This window comes from Lepisma saccharinum, chromosome 11 (assembly GCF_977018435.1).
Source record: "Lepisma saccharinum chromosome 11, izLepSacc3.1, whole genome shotgun sequence".
Lineage (NCBI taxonomy): Eukaryota > Metazoa > Arthropoda > Insecta > Zygentoma > Lepismatidae > Lepisma > Lepisma saccharinum.
This window is the reverse complement of record NC_139239.1, coordinates 39,317,281-39,336,869: the sequence shown is the minus strand read 5'-3', so window position 1 is coordinate 39,336,869 and position 19,589 is coordinate 39,317,281. Positions and strand designations below refer to the sequence as shown.

Sequence of the window (19,589 nt, the reverse complement as noted above, 5' to 3'; positions counted from 1 at the left end):
ACTGGAACCATCTCAGTGGAGTAGAAGGAAAACTCGAACTATAGGATATGAATTTAACCAGTTTTTATTCTTGTAAGTTCATTTACAAACATACGGAAACTAGGAGCGCGAGACTGAGAAATCGTGTTCTTAAGAAACGTGATTACTGTTTCTATTTCTTTGATATCCGACTGAGATCGTTCATGAGAACTTTGCTGAGTTTTGCGGGGTGTGAGCGACTCAACAATAGGCCTGGTAACAGACCCACGCAAAAGAGGATATCAAGAAACCACTCCTTTTACTGTGAATTGTCGTCATATTTATACCCAATTTCTGTATTCCCGAACCCCTGACTAGTAGGTTATAAAGACAAAATATTTCTTCATGTACATTATAATGTGTAGTATTTACAAGAGTTGAGTTTGATAAATCATTCGAAAGGTTTTGATACATCTCTTACTGTTAACAAATACTTACACATTTATATCAAATACTTATACAATGAAAAATATAAGATTTCAAACTTCTGCCATTAATTTATTACATAAAGGTTAGTACATGAACTTCTTCTGAAATTTGATAGGAGTTCATTCAATTACTTCATAATGTTTCATTTATTGGAACAATCAACTCTACTCTTCTCTTTCATAACATATCCTTTAATTTACAATCTATAATTTATAACCTTATTGATTTCTATTTCTTTCTTTTATAAATGTGGTACTAAATTTATCAAGATACGCAGGGCATAACACTGTGTATGTATGTATGTAACAGAAAGTACTCAATATACAGAAAGAGCAAATGAGTGTTTGTAACAAAAAGTTTACAAATAGGGTTTCGTTTTACGGTATTGCCCTGTTTATCAGTACTGGTAAGTTAGCTCCAGAAGGTGATTTTTTAATTTTGATTTAAATTGGCCAAGAGAAGAAGAGTTTCTTATGTCGTTTGGCAGGTCGTTCCATGCCCTGGTAGTAGTAACCATGCAGTAACTATGGAATGGAGATTTTATCCTCGCAGACAGCACAGTCTGTGTTCTTGTTAAGGAATCTATGACTGCATTAGCTTTAAAAATTGAGTGAGGAAGTTTGTAAGACATGTATTTTCTCTATAGGGCTCTGTCCTCAGCTTTGTTTTAGTTGAAAGCCTTATCTCCATATTGTGTAAAAAGAAAAAAAATAGCCAATGTGATGACGTGCCCATGATATAAAAATCAACCAACCAACTGACAATCAATAGGATAATTCTCACAAATGTCTTACTTCTTATCAGGATTTCATCATGCCCAGCACGTGACCAGTCAATGCTGATAGTGTATATCCACGTTAAATGAGTTTGAAGTTATTTAAAATGCACATGATCTGCTGAAAAGCAAGCGGTGAACACACCTAAATGTAGCCTTCATAGGCAACTAAGAAAGCAAATAATAATAATAAATAAAGTGAATTTCTTTAATGTTCATAATGTCAACAACAAAATAACAGAATGAAGTCACAGGACTTTTAGGGGTAATTGTACTGGATTGAATGGTGAAATTCCTTTTGGTGGTCACTTATAGAATGCTACATTAGTAAAAACTATAAACCAATAAAATCATTACAATATAACTGGCCCTATCCTTACATCTTATATTCATCATGGTCTCTGATGATAGGTAGGAAAGTCAGAGTTGAGGATTAACGTACCCCAAGTAAATGTTACTTGTTGATATGCTAGTAACATGTTACTTTCTCAAACTTCATAATTAACATGTTACTTTCTTAAACTTCATAAGTAACATGTTACTCTTTGATACATGCATTGTAACATGTTAAGAAATTACATGAGGGTAAATTCATGTGAAATCAGACAATGAAGAGGCACTTTTCAACCTCACATCTTTTGATTCATTTGAAATTTGGCTGGTAAATGTCAGCTTCATGTACAGTAATTCCAAAAATATTGTCTTTACATTTAATTTTCATTTCTGTTATACTTTTGAGTTTATGTATAAAAATAGGTTATCCTAACCTATCTTAAATCTGACATAACTCAGAATCCCATTTTTAAAATTTGTAGTTAGTGAGTAATAGTGTATACATTCCTGAAAAAAAATTAAAAGACCCTTTTTCAGAAAAATGGTTAGCCAAATTTTAATTACATCAACTTCGCAAACTTTCCCCTCTGCCATAGGCATGTAATATCTCACATGAAGGAGCTCTTGAAAACCTTTCCAGTGGCATCTGAATCATTTCCACAGGTGCCCTGATTGCTGAAATATTGCAACTTAAAATTAACAAGATGGTGAAAAAATTGGTCAAAATCTCACAATTGGCACCCCTGTAATTTTCGAATTGTAAGAGATATGGATCCGCAACTTTTCATAGGTTCCTACCTCTTTCAGTATGCCAAATTTCAAATGAATCAGAAGGTGTACGGTTGAGGACTTTGTTGATTTGACATGGAATAATCTATGAGTAACTGTATTGGTACTTCACTACTTTTTGTGAAATATTCAGAACTGGATGATTTTTCTGTCAGGATGAAATATTGCATTTAGATAACACAAAGTAACAGCACATAAAGCAGCCTTAACAATTGACTAACATAACTCAGTTGCACGAAAAATGAAATTACACTTTTAACACACATAAAAACAATAAGAAAAACTACAAAAGTAAGAAAAAATATTGAATAAATTTAATTAAGATGGTTATTCAGGATTCTACTTACAATTCCAGTTACTGTGACTAAATAAGTTTTGGTAATTTAATATTTTTTTAATGTTATCAGTTGAAAATCATTTTTTCCATCATTGCGTTTACAATGGTAACACTGTTAAGCCTTGTTTTCATGTTTATAAAGCATTAAAATACCGGCCAAGGCAAAATTTATTGTATAAAAAATATACACTAAAAACATAACGTTTCCACACTCTAACAGGGTCTTCTTCAGACGAAGATTCACAATAAATTGATGAAAGATCCAACCATCATCTTATATAAACACTCCCAGAACAGGGTCCATACACAAAACAACATGAAGATGTCAGTCGTTATCAGAGAACATTTCCCGTCAGGAATTCCTGAGTGTGGAATCTCCTGACAGGTAATTGACACTACCTGAGGGGTGATTGATAGGTACCTGGTGGCTTGTTTGGCTTGTAAAAGCATAGAGAAGCTTTTCTTTTAACTGATGAAAGAGTATTTCACTATATTTTTATAATATTCCTTTTTTTTTAAAAAAATACAGGAAATTTATATATCGAATTTTTTAACATTAATAAAAATTGAATACAAAATATTTCTAATAATTGCATTACTGGTATGAATTAAGCCATGAACAAGAATGCTCCAGTACAGCACAATGTTGATTGTGGGAGGGGAGGGGGAGGCACCGTTGCTCCACCTTGAAAAATTCCTAGGGCCGGCCTTGGCCCACCACTGATCCTAACAACTGTTTGCAGAAGTTACATAAAACATAGGTTGGTTCGATACCTGAAAGAGAACACCCAAGTACCGTGTGTGAAGTTCAACTGTATTACATTAAAGATGGCACTTTTAACATCAAATAACCAATGATAAGAAATACAGAGGAACCTCGATTTTACGTTTCTTAGGGGACCAGTTGAAAAAACTTAAAATGCAGGAGAATGTAAAATTGAGGAACATTTTATAACATTATGCTATTCCGGTAACAAAAATCGGGACTCCACTGTACATACATATACAGACACTATGGCTGGGAATAAAGTACACCAAAAGTTGACAATGCTGTAGTGTGTACCATTGGTATTGTGTTGGAAGCGAGGAAGTGCAACTTTACTGTGGCATTGGTTCTTACAAAGAATAGTTACAGTGAAATGCTATTTTTAATGGCCTTGAGTAATCGAGAGAAGGCATATGTTGTCGAGCATTATTTTTGCTCATGTGGAAGTGCCTGTGTGGTGGACCTAGTGTGAAACATGTACAGAACTTGTTCAAGCAAGTTTCAGCAAGACAGACTTGTGGAGATGGCTGAAGGAGCATGTCTACTGTGATCCAGTGCCTTGTTATATTTGTGAGCTCAAAATTAAATCGCAGGTTTATTGCATTGAATTACACGGGTCACAAAATTACCACCATGCTTGAAAGCTTGCATAGTTGCTGTGAAAAATGTTTTGTGTTGGACGGACCACACTTGGAACGTGTATGCTGACTGTTCTGCTTATGTTCAGATGTTGTGTGCCATTCAAGTGTTGATTCATATTTCATGATACAGGTAACATTTTTCATTATAATTTTTCATTATTATAACAGCACATGTTCTGCATTTCAGTATATTTTATTTCCAGCCATACTGAGTTTCCTCATCTTCTTCTTTCCTAATTACAGTAACATACCTCTGCATTCTCTTCATCTTTGCCATCATCTTCTTTCTTTGTTTCATCAGAATCATCACTTTCAGCATCCACTTTGGAATGAATCTTGTATGCTTGAGTTGTATAGTCATATTCATAATAAGTTCCACTATCACCATCATAATATAACTTGAGTTCCTAATGAAGAAGTCAGAAAACAGGGAGGCAATTAGACAAGTTGCTATTGTTAGAAATACCAACATATTTCCAATATTATGCAATTTCAAGCTACAAGGGTAATGATGCAAATGGCTTTCATTGCATGTAGCTATACAAGTAAGACACACCAAAGAGTGTCATACCAAAGGTTTTGCCTCACACTTTTGTGTTTTTAATTTGTTTCATTTCAGATAAACATTCCACAGATTATTAGTTTTGCTGAATGTGAGATGTGACTATTTGCTGGTTTTATTTCTGAAGTCATATTACACTTTGATTGCATGATACATATAATGCCAGCTCAGTGGGCAAGCATGTTAGGCAGTTGACTTTAATCTCGTAAAAAAACAAAAATACAAGTATAGAACAAGAACTTGTAAACTGGAGCATTCTAGCATAATTTACGCAAGAGCACTTCGATATGCCTTTATGGATGTAAAGGTAATTCGAGGTGCTGAATTGAGTACTGACCACAGACTGCTAATAGCTATAACAAGATTTAAGAGGAATAATAGAAAAGAGATAGGAAGTTTGAAAAGATACAAGTAAAGCAGCTGGCTAAGGAAGAGAAGAGAAAACAGTATAAGGAACTAGTAGAAGAAAAATTGAATGAATTGGAAATAAGAGGAATGGAAATTGACAGTATGTGGGAAAAATTTAAGGAAGTGATACTGTATGCAGCAATTGAAGTATGTGGTAAAGTTAGGGTGAATACAAAAAGGAAAAGAACTAATTGGTGGACGGATGAAGTAAAGAGGAAAGTGAAAGAGAAAAAGAAAGCATGGAAGAATTACCTAGAATTAAGATCAGAGGAACATAGGTTAATATATGTGCAAAAAAGAAATGAGAGTAAATTGGCTGTAGAGGAGGCAAAGCGAAAATCATGGGAGAAGTTTGGAAATGATATTGAACAAAGTTTTGTAGAACATAGAAAGCAGTTCTGGAATATGGTCAAAAGTCTGAAAGGAAAATGGGGAAAAGCAGCAAGAGCTATAAGAAATAAGGAAAATGTACTAGTCATAGGAAGAGAGAATGTGATGGAGGAATGGAGAAAATACTATGAAGAAAAGTTCAAGGATAGGACAAATGAGCAAGAACAAGATGAGGAGCAGGAACAGGAACAGGAGGAGGATGAGAGAATAAGAAACAGAGAAGAGGAGGAGCATGTAGAAGAAGATATGATGATAACAGAGAATGAAGTGAGAGAAGTAATTAAACGGATACGAATTGGGAAAGCAGCACGATGGGATGGAATAGCACCAGAACTTATAAAATATGGAGGATCAAGAATGGCTGAAATATTACTGAATATATTAAGGGAAGTATGGAGAACTAAGACTATACCAGAAGAGAGGAAAAGGAACATAATTGTGCCAGTACACAAGAAAGGTAGTAATAAGGAATGTGATAATTATAGAGCAATATGTCTATCATCAGTGGTATATAAGATGTATACGAATATATTGGAAAGGAGGCTGAGAAAAATCATAGAGGGAAAACTTGAAGAGGAACAAGCTGGATTTAGACCTGGGAGACAGACTCAAGATCACATTTTTATATTTAACAATGATGGGGAAAATGCTGGATAAAAATAAAAGAATATACTTAGCATTTCTAGACTTGAAAGCGGCATTTGACTCGGTACCTAGAAAATATCTATGGAAGGCATTAGAAAGTAAGGAAGTGCCTAAGGAATTTATTAAAGCAATAAGAAGTGTATATAAGGATGTAAAAGGAATAGTAAGAATAGAAGGAAACGAGTCTAAGGAATTTCAAATAGAAAAGGAATTAAACAGGGAGATAGTCTCAGTCCTTTACTTTTCATTAATGTAATGTATGAAATAACTAAAATTTGCAAAAGAAGAACCCCAAGAGTACAAATAGGATATTGGAATATGAGAGTAGTACAACTGCAAGTACTGCTATATGCTGATGATATACCTAGGTAGTCTTAATTGCTAGCAGTGAAGAGAATTTACAGAGGAGCGTAATAGAATGGGGAGAAGAACTTGCGAGAAAAGGGATGAAGATTAATATTAAGAAAAGTAAAGTTATGGAGGTGGCAAAAGGAGAAAAAGATCATGAAATAGCAATTAGATATGGAAACGAGAACTTGGAGGAAGTAGATGAATATGTATATTTAGGAACCATCATAACAAGTGATGGTAGGTGTGATGAAGAAATCCTAAATAGGAAAAGAAAAGCAAATACAGTATATTATCATTACTTACGTGAAATTTAAAAGATTTCGTACTTCCGCGTTGCACAATTTAATTGTTCAATCCTATTAATTTCGAAGATCCACTGTCTTCATTCACAAAAGGGTACGGCGTTTGAAGCGCTTCAAACGCCGTACCCTTTTGTGAATGAAGACAGTGGATCTTCGAAATTAATAGGATTGAACAATTAAATTGTGCAACGCGGAAGTACGAAATCTTTTAAATTTCACGTAAGTAATTTCAAACCGCGTTTACCGCAACCACCATGAAGTATATTATCAGTTCAGTAAAACAATAATGGGAAAGAAAGAAGTGGCAGTAAAGACAAAAATGCAGCTATACAAATCAGTATTGGTCCCTACATTAACATATGGAATGGAAAGTTTACCACTTCAAGATAAACATCTGAGTAAAATTCAGGCTAGTGAAATGAAATACCTGAGAAGAGCTGTTAATAAGACTAGGAGAGATAAAGTGAGGAATGAAAGAATAAGAAGAGAAGTGGAACAGGAGTCGCTAGAGAAAATAATTGAAAAGAGACAGCTAAAGTGGTGGAGACATGTATTCAGAATGAATGAAGAAAAAAAGGTAAAGCAAATTCTAGAAGTAAAGGTGCAAGGTAGGAGAGGTAAAGGAAAACCAAGGATAATGTTTGAAGACAGAATGGAAAAGATTGGAAGAGAAAGGAATAAGACAATAAATATGATGAAGAGAATGATGAGAAACAGACAGGAATGGAGGAGATGGATCGAGGCAACCAACCCTACGCTATGATGGCAGAAGGGGACTAGAGGAAGTAAGTAAGTCATATTACACTTTGATTGCATGATACATATAATGCCAGCTCGGTGGGCAAGCATGTTAGGCAGCTGACTTTAATCTCGTAAAAAAACAAAAATACAAGTATAGAACAAGAACTTGTAAACTGGAGCATTCTAGCAATGGAAATCACTAAACATCACACTCCGACTCAACACAGTGGCACTTAAGATTATTTTTGTCTGCAGAGTTCATACCAAGCACGGTAGTATAATATGGTTTTTCTATGTAGTCACAAAACCATACAAGTAAAACAACTGTGCAGGAACAGGATTCCGTTAACAAATAATAATTTCTTCCTGTTACCTGGTAATTTAATACCACAAGCAATCTACTCTGATAACCTTAGTTCAAAATGTAAGATACTGCACCAAATAACACATGAGCAATTATCCTATACACATAACAATCACACGATCTGACTTTGACTGACTGATTTGCTTTATTTTACTTCACTTTTTGTGCCACTTTGGCTAATTTGCGAAGATGGGGATGAGTGATGAAATTGATGAATGGATACTCACAAATATCCATGCCCAGGCCATGATTCGAACCCAGCACCCCTGGTGTCGTAGCACGAAGTGCTAACCACGCCGTCATGAGGGCCGGCGCTGACTTTGAGACACAAATGTTCCTCAAATGTGTTCATTAAATCAAGATGGGTTACTATTTATCTACGATCGTGGCATGTTCCCATCTCCTCAGTTTACTTGAAAGCAAGATTGAAATACAAAGTCAAAGCATGGCTCACACTAAAAATTATCTCAGGCACACAGGCAATTCAAAAATATGTTCCAACAAGATAGTCCAAACTTTAGTTTGTCCTCCTTTGAGCAAGCAATGTACAACTTTGCGTGCAATTAGGTACATAAACGGGAAGTTGTTACCCATCCTGTGACAGCTTATTCAACTAGGCAGCCGAAATATAATATGACCACCCTACTCCTGTCCCTCAACTTAGATCTCCATGTAAAAGTTGCAGATTATGAAGTTATCCAAGTGGATGTGATAAATATTGTACTCAACAGAAAAAAACTTGGATAGACATCGCCCTTTTTACAGTATGGCAGCAGGAACGTTAAAGCTTCAATTATGTTATTTTAAATATGAGATTTGTGCATTTCCACGATGAATGTTTGCTTCTTTGTTCTTCCTAATAACAGTGTCAAAAGACAGTTTGTTCTGAAATGTGACTATCAGAAAAGGAGTTGTGTCTTGAAACTGGATTTTGAACCTCACCTAATGCAAATGAAATGGAACAGACATATAAACAGTCAGAACTGGTACAACACTACTAGTATTGTTTTCCATTTCCTGGTGCTCTGTCAGTACTGTGTCCTATAAAATGATTTCGTGGCTAAGAGGTTGATATATTTTGTTCATGAAAATAATGCAAAGCATACCATGCCAAGGTACAGTTTGGATTCAAATAATAATAATAATAATATTCATGCAGCATTCTACACCAATGTCACACATAATCTGCCATTTCTGAGTTGTATGACAGTTGTATCATTTGATTAATTTTGTACTCGAGTGTATTGAGGTAGGAACGTCGTGTGACGTGAACGACCTCAGAGCTCCTCATGCCTCGTGGCTCGAGCGAGGTGGAAAGGGGGCGGTGCTAGTAGTTGAAACGGCAGATCACTTGACGTCGGACTGGGTATCGAGCAGTGGCTTGACGTTTGTACGGGGTGTAATACCTGCAATTACGTATTCGTATTGAATAAAGAGTAAGTCAAGGAAACTGATTCTTATTACTTCCCGTCGTCATAAGTATGGCGCACGAACAGGAGGACTCGATCGTCGACGTCGTTAGAATCTGGTTGTAGCGGTTAGATGGAAGAATTCAACTTTTTCGTCTGTGATGTTGGAACGTAAGTACTGAACTTTTTCTATGTGGAAAAGAAGAGTGACGAATAACTTTATCGTGCTGTGATTGTGGCACCGAAATTATAAAATAGTTGTACTGAATACTGCGACTAAAATTCTTAGCTAGCAGTAACGGAAATTGAAAATGGCTACAAAAAAGGAATTGGAGTTTCTCTTTAAACAATTTGAAGCTAGACTCGCGGAACAAGTTAGTAGTGTGAAGGCCGATATCAGTAGTGTTGAAGCTAATGTCAAAGCCGATATTAATAGTGTTGAAGCTAATGTCAAAGCTGATATTAACAATGTTGAAAGTAACGTCAAAGCGGATATTAATAGTGTTGAGGCCAGTGTAAGTAATGTAGGCACCAGTATAGGTCTCTTAAGGCAAGACTTCGAATTATTGGAAGCACGAGTCGAAAAGAAAGTGTCTGATAATTTGGTCGAAACAAAGGAATGCGCCCATGAACTAAAGGAACAAGTGGTCAACTTGAGCACGATATTAGAAGAGAAGATAAACGAGGTTTCTGTTACGTGTGTAAATCAACATAAAAAATTGAGAGAGGTTTTCGATTCTCATGTAAAACAGGTAGAAAATGAATGCGTAGAAATTAAGAAAACACTCGAAATGAATCAAAAGAAGTTTGAAAGTTTAGTCAACCTTGTACATGGAAATGAAAGTAGTATGAAGGAGTTGTTTAATAACATTAGTGGACATGAAGTTGCTATTGATGAGTTGAATAGTAAATTTAACGAAATTAGTGTTAAGTCTGGACAAACTATTCAAGAACTAAACTTGAGCGTTCAAACCGTTCAACAGAAAATATCTAGTAATGACATTACTGTTAAGGGTTGCTTACAACAACTTACAGAGATTACTAACAAATATGAGGTTCTAGATGATAAGTTGGAGAATATTCGGTATCAAGTTAGAGATTTAACAAATGATTTTTCCATTTTAAGAGTAAGTGCTGAACCGGTAAAATCTTCTTTAGGATTAGAAACTAGAGTACAAGGCTTAGTTAGTCCTGATGTTTCTAGATTGTCTGAACAGCAAAGGGAAGCAAAGAAAGCTTCTTTACCCATTGAAAAAACTGAATATATCACGTTTAGAAAGCAAAGACCATTACGTAAAGGAGAATCTGATTCAGATGTAAAATCTTCTAGCTCTGAAACTAAAGTTCAGTTAAGGGGGCTTAAACGTAAGTCTGCAAGTAGCTATAAGAGAGGTACAGTTGCAAAAAGCATGTCAAGAGATAAATTTCATGATAGTAGTTCGGAAAGTGGAACTGATCACAAAAGTAGTAGTTACAGAAGGAAGTTTGTACCTAGTACACTTAAGTACTCTGATCTAGATAGGTTACCTAAATTTACTGCAACTAAGATGGATTATTTGGCGTCACAATTTCTTCAAGAGGTTGAGGATCGCTTGGATATGTTAAATGTTCCCAAAAAAGATTACATGAAGTATGTACCAATGCTTTTGAAAGGTGTTGCTAAAAATTGGTTCTCTCAGGAGAAACTACACATTGTAGATTATAGTTCTTTTAAGGTTCTTTTCCTTAATGCCTTTGAAAGTGCATCGTGGAAGTCAACATGTCTTGCAAATGTCTTGTGCAAGAGATACAGCAAAGAAAGTAGACAAACTCTGTTAAATTATTTCTGGTCACAGATTAATTTACTTAATTCCATTCAGCCAGACATGCCAGAACAGCAAAAAACTATTTTAGTAGCCCAACAGTTACCAAATAGAGTTAGAGAAGCAATCTTAAATCAACCTAATATTAGTCTTGGTACAGCTGCGGAATTGGTTGCGCGTCATGAAGCTCTGTATGCAAGTGCTGAAGGTGAAAGTAGGAGAGATGGAAGGCCTGTTGGTATTAGACAAGTACAAGTTGTTAATGAAACTAAAAGAAATAATCAATCTAGAGTAAGCAATATGCAAAATTCTAATACAAGCCATGAGACTAATGTAAGGAATTCTGGTAATTTCAGGAGATATGCCACTGATAATAATAGTAGTAATGATAGTAGATCTGGTCAAAGGTCTTGGAGAGTAAACCGTTTTCCATATTCTGGCAATAACTATAGAAATAGTAACTTTCGAGGTAGATACAATTATAGTAACCAAAATCGTATAAATGCTGATAATAGTAGGCCTAGGTATAGAAATACAAGTACAAACACTGTGTCACACGATGATGTTCAAAACAATCCTCAAAGAAATGAACCTAGATCTAGTACTAGGGAAGAAATAGAAAATGGTAATGGTGGGTCTTCACTTAGGGTGAATGCGCCCTGGTTTGTGCCTGAACAACCTTTAAACTAGATAGTGAGTCTATTGTTATTGTGACACAGAATAGCATAGACGAAGATGAGAATATTGTGTCAGTAGCCAATTTTAATACTGAAGATTTAAGAAACAAACTTTGTAATGAAAATTCTAGTAAAGCAAACTGTGAATCATGCCTTAAAAATGTATGTAGGGTAGATATTAATTTTTATGAAGACTTGTTAGAAGATGAAGCGAAATATAGTTCTAATAACTTAATGTTACCTGTAAACCTCAGGAACAAAGTCAAGAATACAACTTCTATCTTTGCAAATATTAATGGGATAGAGAGTAAGTGCTTAGTAGATAGTGGTAGCGACATTTGTTTAATGTCAGAGAATAAATGGAAAAGTATTACTAGCGAAGTCACCAGACCTAAATTAGAGCCAATAGAAGACATTATTTTGGTTGACTATTCTGGAAAAAGAAAACAGAAAGTACTTGGAAAATTTTGTGTGGATATAGAAATTGAAGATATTATGTTTTTTGTTCAGTTTGTTGTCGTCAAAGATTTGACAGTAGAAATTCTTTTAGGTTTAGATTTTTTGTATAATGTAGAGGCTCTTGTAAACTTCAAGGAAAATTCTTTATTGTTGCACACCAAACAAGGTGAAAGGTTAGTTAAATTATTACCTATATCTTGTCCAACTTCTGATGTGAGTGAAGAGGCAGAGAGTAGTTGTCTTAATGTAACCCAAAAGTCAAAAGAGGAAATAACTGTTGCTAGTGTAGAAGATCTTAAATTAAAAGCTATGCAAGCTGAAATACTCGATGAAGATGAAAAGAAGCAACTGTTTGATTTGTTACTTGAATTTAGGATGCTGTTTGATGAAAAACCTGGTTTATGTACTAAATATGAACATCATATTGAGTTAGATACAACAGAACCTTTAGTTTCTAAGCCATATCGAATACCTTATCATTACAGACAAAATGTTAGAGATCATATTCAAAAATTACTTGAGTGGGACATTATAGAACTTTCTGATTCACCTTATTTAAATCCACTAGTAATAGTTCCTAAGTCTGATAGAAGTGTAAGGGTATGTACTGACTTCAGGAATATTAATCAACACCAAAAAGTTAGTCAAATTAGACCAATTAATATTGAAGAGGCATTACAAGGATTTGTTGGTAGACCATATGTATCACTGGTCGATATGTCCTCTGGATTTCACCAGATTTTGTTGTCAGAGTCATCTAAAAAGTATACTGCATTTTTGTTTGAAGGTAGACAATACCAATACAAACGTTTAGTATTTGGTACTTGTAATGGAGTACAAGCATTTACGATGGCAATGACCAAGGTATTAGGCGACATTCTGTCAGAGAATGTTATCATTTATGTTGATGATTTATGCATTAGAAGTGAATCTTTAGAAAGTCACATAGAACATTTAAGAAGTGTATTTTCTAAATTAAGAGAGTCTGGTATGACTGTACGTCTCAAGAAGACACTTCTCTGTAAAGAAAAGTTATTGTACTTGGGTCACATTATTGACAAAACAGGTATAAGAGTAAATCCAGAGAGAGTAGAGGCTATTATCAATCTTTCTACTCCGAAGGATGTAAAGACACTTCAAAAAATTATAGGTTGTTTCTCTTGGATGAGAAGATTCATTCCAAACTTTGCTACTATATGTGCACCTTTATATGAATTGTTAAGAAAAGGTAAGAAATGGATATGGACTAAGAAGGAACAAGAGAGTTTTGATTTGCTCAAGCAAGAAATTTCTAATGATGCTAAACTATTTCATCCTGATCTTAATCAAAGGTTTTATGTCCAAGGAGATGCTTCTTTACTTGGCATTGGAGGATATTTGTATCAAATAATTGATGATGAGAAAAGAATAATAAGTTATGTAAGTCGTACACTGAAAGGTTATGAGAAACAATACACCATAACCGAGCTAGAATGTTTAAGTCTTTTATTTTGTATTGAGAAATGTAATCAATATCTTTTGGGTAAAGAATTTACTTTAGTTTGTGATCATAAGTGTCTCACTTGGCTGAACCATTCGAAGAATTGGAACCCTCGCTTATTGCGTTGGTCCCTTCAACTTCAAAAATACCAGTTCATTGTAGAATACTGCAAAGGATCTGACAATGGCCTAGCGGACTTATTGTCCAGACAATTTTCAGAATCGGAGCCGATCTTGATGCACATAAACAATAATGTAATGTTTAAAAATGAAGTATTAGATATACCTGTAGAGGTGTTAGTCCAAGAACAGTACAATGATAAGCTATTTCAACCTATTATTGATTATTTGAACAATTGTGAAAGTGTAAGTGTAAGTTTACCTCAAAGGTGTAGAAATTGGAAAAAGTTTTATAAAGTATGCAATGGAATTTTGATGACAAGAGATTTTCACTTTGAGAAAATCTGGAAAATATGTATACCTCAATCTTTAGTTTCTGTAATACTGAGGAATTATCATGACCATATGAGCCACTTTGGTTGTGAAAAAGTACTCAGAAGAGTTAGGAAACTGTACTTTTGGCCTGGTATGAGAAAAGGTATTCTGAGTTATATCAAAGATTGTGAACTATGTATGAGAACGAAGCCGAGTAGACATCCGCCCAAGGGCATATTCCAACAACATTGTAACCAGGGTGAAACTATTTTGTTTTTGGATATACAAGGACCATTAATTAAAGGCTCGCAGGGAGAAAGGTTTCTTCTAACCTTACAAGATGCTAACACTAAATATCTGTTTGCTTATCCAATGAGGTCAGGTACGGCCAACAGTATTGTAAAAGCCTTGCTAGAAGGATATGTCAGGCATTTTGGCATTCCACACAGGTTAGTCAGTGATAACGCCACGGTGTTTCATTCTAACAAATATGTGGACACTTTAACAAGCTTAGGTATAAAATTGGCGTATACCCCAATATATCACCCTAGTTCTAATTTAGTTGAGAGAATTCATTCTGAACTCAACCGGCTCATGCGTGTGTTTTGTAAAAACAACCACAAAGATTGGCCGAAATATATAGATGTAGTTGTAAGCTTATTAAATGATAGTGTACACACACAGCTAGGATTTGCTCCCTCAGAGTTACAACTAAATAGAGATCTTAACTCATGTATTTTGAATCATTTTAATTTACCGCCTAATGAAATTTCTCTGTGGAAAGATAAGCTATACATGGCTTTTGTAAAGGGTTTCCAAGCAAGGAAGAAAAGGAATGACAGGTACAACTTGCAACAAGAAAATAGACCTGAAGTTAAAATAAAAGACCTGGTATTTGTAAAAACCCATTATCTTAGCAGCCTCCTAGAAAATCGCACTAAAAAGTACTGTGAGGTCTATGAAGGTCCGTATATGGTAATTGACAAACAAGCAACTAATGTATACATTGTAATAGATTTGAAAACTGGCAATATCAGTAGTAACCATCACAGTGATAATCTAAAAATCTGGAATTGTACCGTTGAAAAAAGAAGTTGTTATTTAAGCCAATTGGAAAAACTAAATCCAAAATTGTACAAACATTTGTTTGGGTAGGTCAAAGAAAGATTTTGTTTAAAATTATTTATATTTATTTGTTATTTTTATATTTTCTTTAACATAAATGTTGTTGTATTGATTATACCCAGTATATTTGACCATGATGTATACCAGTTTAACTGTAACTACACAAAGTATGAGTGTAGATAAGATAACAATGTGTAAATTATAAATGGGTATTTTATTTTGTAAAAATTTCACTTGAAGGAAATTTTTCTCCCAAGAGAGGGGAGTTATGACAGTTGTATCATTTGATTAATTTTGTACTCGAGTGTATTGAGGTAGGAACGTCGTGTGACGTGAACGACCTCAGAGCTCCTCATGCCTCGTGGCTCGAGCGAGGTGGAAAGGGGGCGGTGCTAGTAGTTGAAACGGCAGATCGCTTGACGTCGGACTGGGTATCGAGCAGTGGCTTGACGTTTGTACGGGGTGTAATACCTGCAATTACGTATTCGTATTGAATAAAGAGTAAGTCAAGGAAACTGATTCTTATTACTTCCCGTCGTCATAGTTGATGAGAGAAAAACAAAAATCAGAGTACTTACTGGATCATAGTAATAACCTGACATATTGTCATAGTACATTCCTGTTGTTGGTTCATACCCAAATCTTGATGGGTCCAAAAAAATGTCACTAGATTGAATCCCTGTAGCACCAGATGCTAAATATGGATTATCACTATCACCAGCTTCTTGCATTTGTACTGATGCTTCAGTTTGTGGCACATGGTGTTGCACTGTAGTTTGTTGCTGTGGTCCCTGAATCTGCTGGTGGGGCACGTTTGGTACTGCACAGTGGGAGGGTGCTGATGATTCAGTCTGAAGCACATGGGGAGGCTGGCTTGAATCAGTCAATGATGCTTCATCTCGGGATGAGAGATAAGCAACCCACTTTATCCAAGCCTCTTGGACATCTGACTCCTCAGTCTGTGTCACAGCATCAGCATGGGATTCAGGTTCAAATATATCCTCAGCATCGGATTCAGGTTCAAATATATCCTCTTTCAACTGAAGAAAAGATGAAAAAATGTCCAGTTATTATGTAACCTGTAAGTCTGGAAGTAGGGTTTTATTTCTACAAAAAGAATTGAAAGATAAGTTCATCTAATTTAAAGTTACATTAATGTCAGCCAGAAAATACTAACTTCCTTTTATGCAGTGCTGCTAACCATGAATAAAATTGACTCATAGTCTATTATGTTCAAAATCATAATAAAATACTTATTTTGTGTGTATTTAGCATTTAGTTACTTGCAATGTATTAGTACACAATTCTAACTAAGAATCACTATCTAGGATGAGCAAAATAGAATCATTATTATTCATTTGTAGATACAGAGGACATTTCATATGTTCCTCCAGAATTACAGAAGTTGATAGCTCAGGAGGTAATTCACCCATGGGGATGACACCATGTCAGTGAAAAGAATAAATATAGAAGTTTCTAACCTGCCTTACAAACGTTCAATATGTGTTGATTTTTAGGACTCCTCGTAAACAACTCTTGAATGTGGTCCAGTTTCAGACAATAGTTTGTTGTTCATTTTACACACACAAACCAGTCTCTTTATTATTTCGTCCAATAGTGGTTCTGTACAATTCGAAAACCAAATTGCACTGTAACAATTGACTCTGTTTCAGCAAATTGCCGGACACCAAAAGCTTTCTGTTTACCTCTTCCATCCGATCCAATTTTAAATTCATAAGCACATCCTTGTTGGTACAGGTAGGCAGTGTAAATGGATGTAACTGAACAGGTAGGCAGTGTAAATGGATGTAACTGAAATAATTACTTTTGTAGTATCTTTCACAGTCCTTGTAACTTTATTGTACAAGATCAAGTCTTTTCAACCATGTAGTAGGGTGATTTCCTGAGAAATTGGCAAATGTGGCACTTGTTAGTTAATACTTTAATGGATCTACCTGATCACCAATGTATGTCAATGAATACATGATGGATGCAGTAAACACAGTTTTAATGTTACATAAGTAGTGTTTTGCGTTTCTGCATTGCAAATTAGATTGTTTTACCTGATTAACTGTGAAGGACCACCGCCTTCATTAACTCAGGATACGGCATCTAGAATGGAGATGATCGTGCACCACTGCTTTGTTTGTTCCCAGGTAGTGGTAGTAATTGCATGCAGTGATCGTACTAATTTTATTTGAAACCACATTAACAAAAATGTTTTCTAACAGTTTATGAACAATGTTTAGGTGAAATACATACATAGCATATTGGTAAACGTTTCTGCATACATGTGATAAATGTATCTACAATTCACTGGTTCAAATCTGCTTGCAGAGGACCTGCTTTTCTGACACTTGCCAGAACTGAGGTATGGTATTGATAGGAAAGGATACCTGCTGATAGGAACTGAGTAGAAAGCAGCTGGATGGAAAGAATACTTAGAGGAACTGCCACATGTCCATAAATTAAGGATCAAAAGGGGCTGGGGGGGGGGGGGAGACTCATACAACTGCCATTTGGAGATGTACTCAGGGTGGATAAAACTCATGATTTTTATTTTAAAAGAAAAACACACTTAAAAAATGCTGGTATGGTTTTTGGCACCATACATGTTGATATGTTTCTTTTTATAGAAAGGCTTTTTCTAGTAAACATCTCTGTAAAATATTTGACAGTTTGATTAAAGCAAATACAAAACTATATGTAAATATACATTTTTCTGTTTCTGATACTATATACAGTATTGGCCATATTATTGGACTCATTAGTTGAAAAAATAAAACACAGATTAACTCACTTTATGTAGATAAATTTGACAGATTTAATGTTTCGTGATACACATTGCATTGTTATACACACTGCAAGTACTGTCAGTACATCGTATGGCCACCTTTGTCTCTTTTTAAGCCCATTCTAATCACTGCTTGTGTACAATTCCTTCTCACCCTTTTTTCTAAACTTCAAATCACGTAGTTTATGAAATTACGTGTTGCTCCGAAGATACAAATAAAGAACACCCTTACAACAACCACAATTAATATTATTTCCTTTGTTATAACCAAAAAATAGCATAAATAACATGGTAAACAATGTATGTATTGTTCCAGGCATTTTTGCAAATATGCAAAGAATCATGCTGCCATCTTTTCTTGGAACACAGTAAAAGAAAGAATTGTGGGAAACAAGATTATATCAAAGCAGACAAACAGTTTAATCCCATAAAAAGTCATAACAATCGTCAAATATATTTAGTAAGAACTCTTTCAAAACAAGGAAATATGCGTCTTTTTTACAATGAGTCCAATAATTTGGCCAATAATGTATATGAACATACTATGGAAATCAGGGGGTGGCTGCTGCTTAAGTGGCAAAGTTGCGAAACCACCACACATTTTTTTCAAACAATCTGCAGCGAACCACTGCTGGATGAAATTGTGTAAAAGGGTCTGCCTCGATCTGTCTCCACAAGGTGGAACTTTCACTCAAGAAGCATCAACAATACAGAAAGGAAATATAATAGTGTGCATGAGGGCTGCTTTGAAAGGGTAGGAAACTAGGAACACAGATACCATTAATCAAGCTAGTGTAGAGGCAAAGATATAGTACAAGCAATGCAAGCACTGCTTGCATTATTCGAATATAATTTAATGTACTTAATGTTTTAGCCTTATTTAGTTTCCATCGCACTTGATTTTGAGAAAAATTACGGCCGCAAACTCCCTCAGCAGCTCTGTAGCAAGCACCAGGCTCAACGCTTGTGGCTGCTCTGCGGGAAAATAACGTCCCCGAAGGAGTCACATGGAAAAGCATGAAATTCGAGGGGAACCCGTCCACAACGCTTCTACCAAAAAGCTCTGCTTGCTGAGCTTACGTTGTTCCCGAAAATAGCAGAGCTCAACCGAAAGCAGAAGGATATATTGCCACCAAAAACTATTAACGAATATTTGTCTTCATGAACATGTAAATAAGATCGCAAATATAACAATAATTCTTAGTCATAAAATAACTAAAATAAGTTATCATCATTGTTCTAAATTCCATATATATATATTTATATATAATTTTATATTACAATTTATTTTAGATTTCTTGTAAAACGCGTAAAAAAATGGACATTGGGAGTTTGGGCAAGATGGTAAAGGCCGAGCGTTTGTATTTCCAGGAAGTGGAATGTCTCCACTCCCGTGAAGAGTTTCCCCAGTGAGGGAGGGAAGATTCAACAGACCTTGATCTGCACCCTGTGTCCAGCTCGGTCCAGCTCAAATTACGTCAAAAGTGTTGACCGCTACCAGTGTTTGAAACTGCCAAATTATTTACACATTAATTCAAGTAAGCTGTTACAACCACAT

General features: G+C 35.2%; 1 protein-coding gene across 5 annotated transcripts in view; it reads right to left on the bottom strand.

Moving 5' to 3' along the window:
• The window catches only part of LOC145994730 (uncharacterized), a 402,364-nt gene that overhangs the window by 365,990 nt on the left and 16,785 nt on the right, over positions 1-19,589 (bottom strand). For all 5 annotated transcript variants that reach the window (XM_083130939.1, XM_083130940.1, XM_083130941.1 and 2 more), the window contains exons 3-4: positions 15,816-16,277; positions 4,340-4,495 (exon numbers count right to left, since the gene is read on the bottom strand). In XM_083130939.1, coding sequence (XP_082987065.1) covers positions 4,340-4,495; positions 15,816-16,277 — 618 coding nt within the window. The remainder of the gene's footprint in view (positions 1-4,339; positions 4,496-15,815; positions 16,278-19,589) is intronic.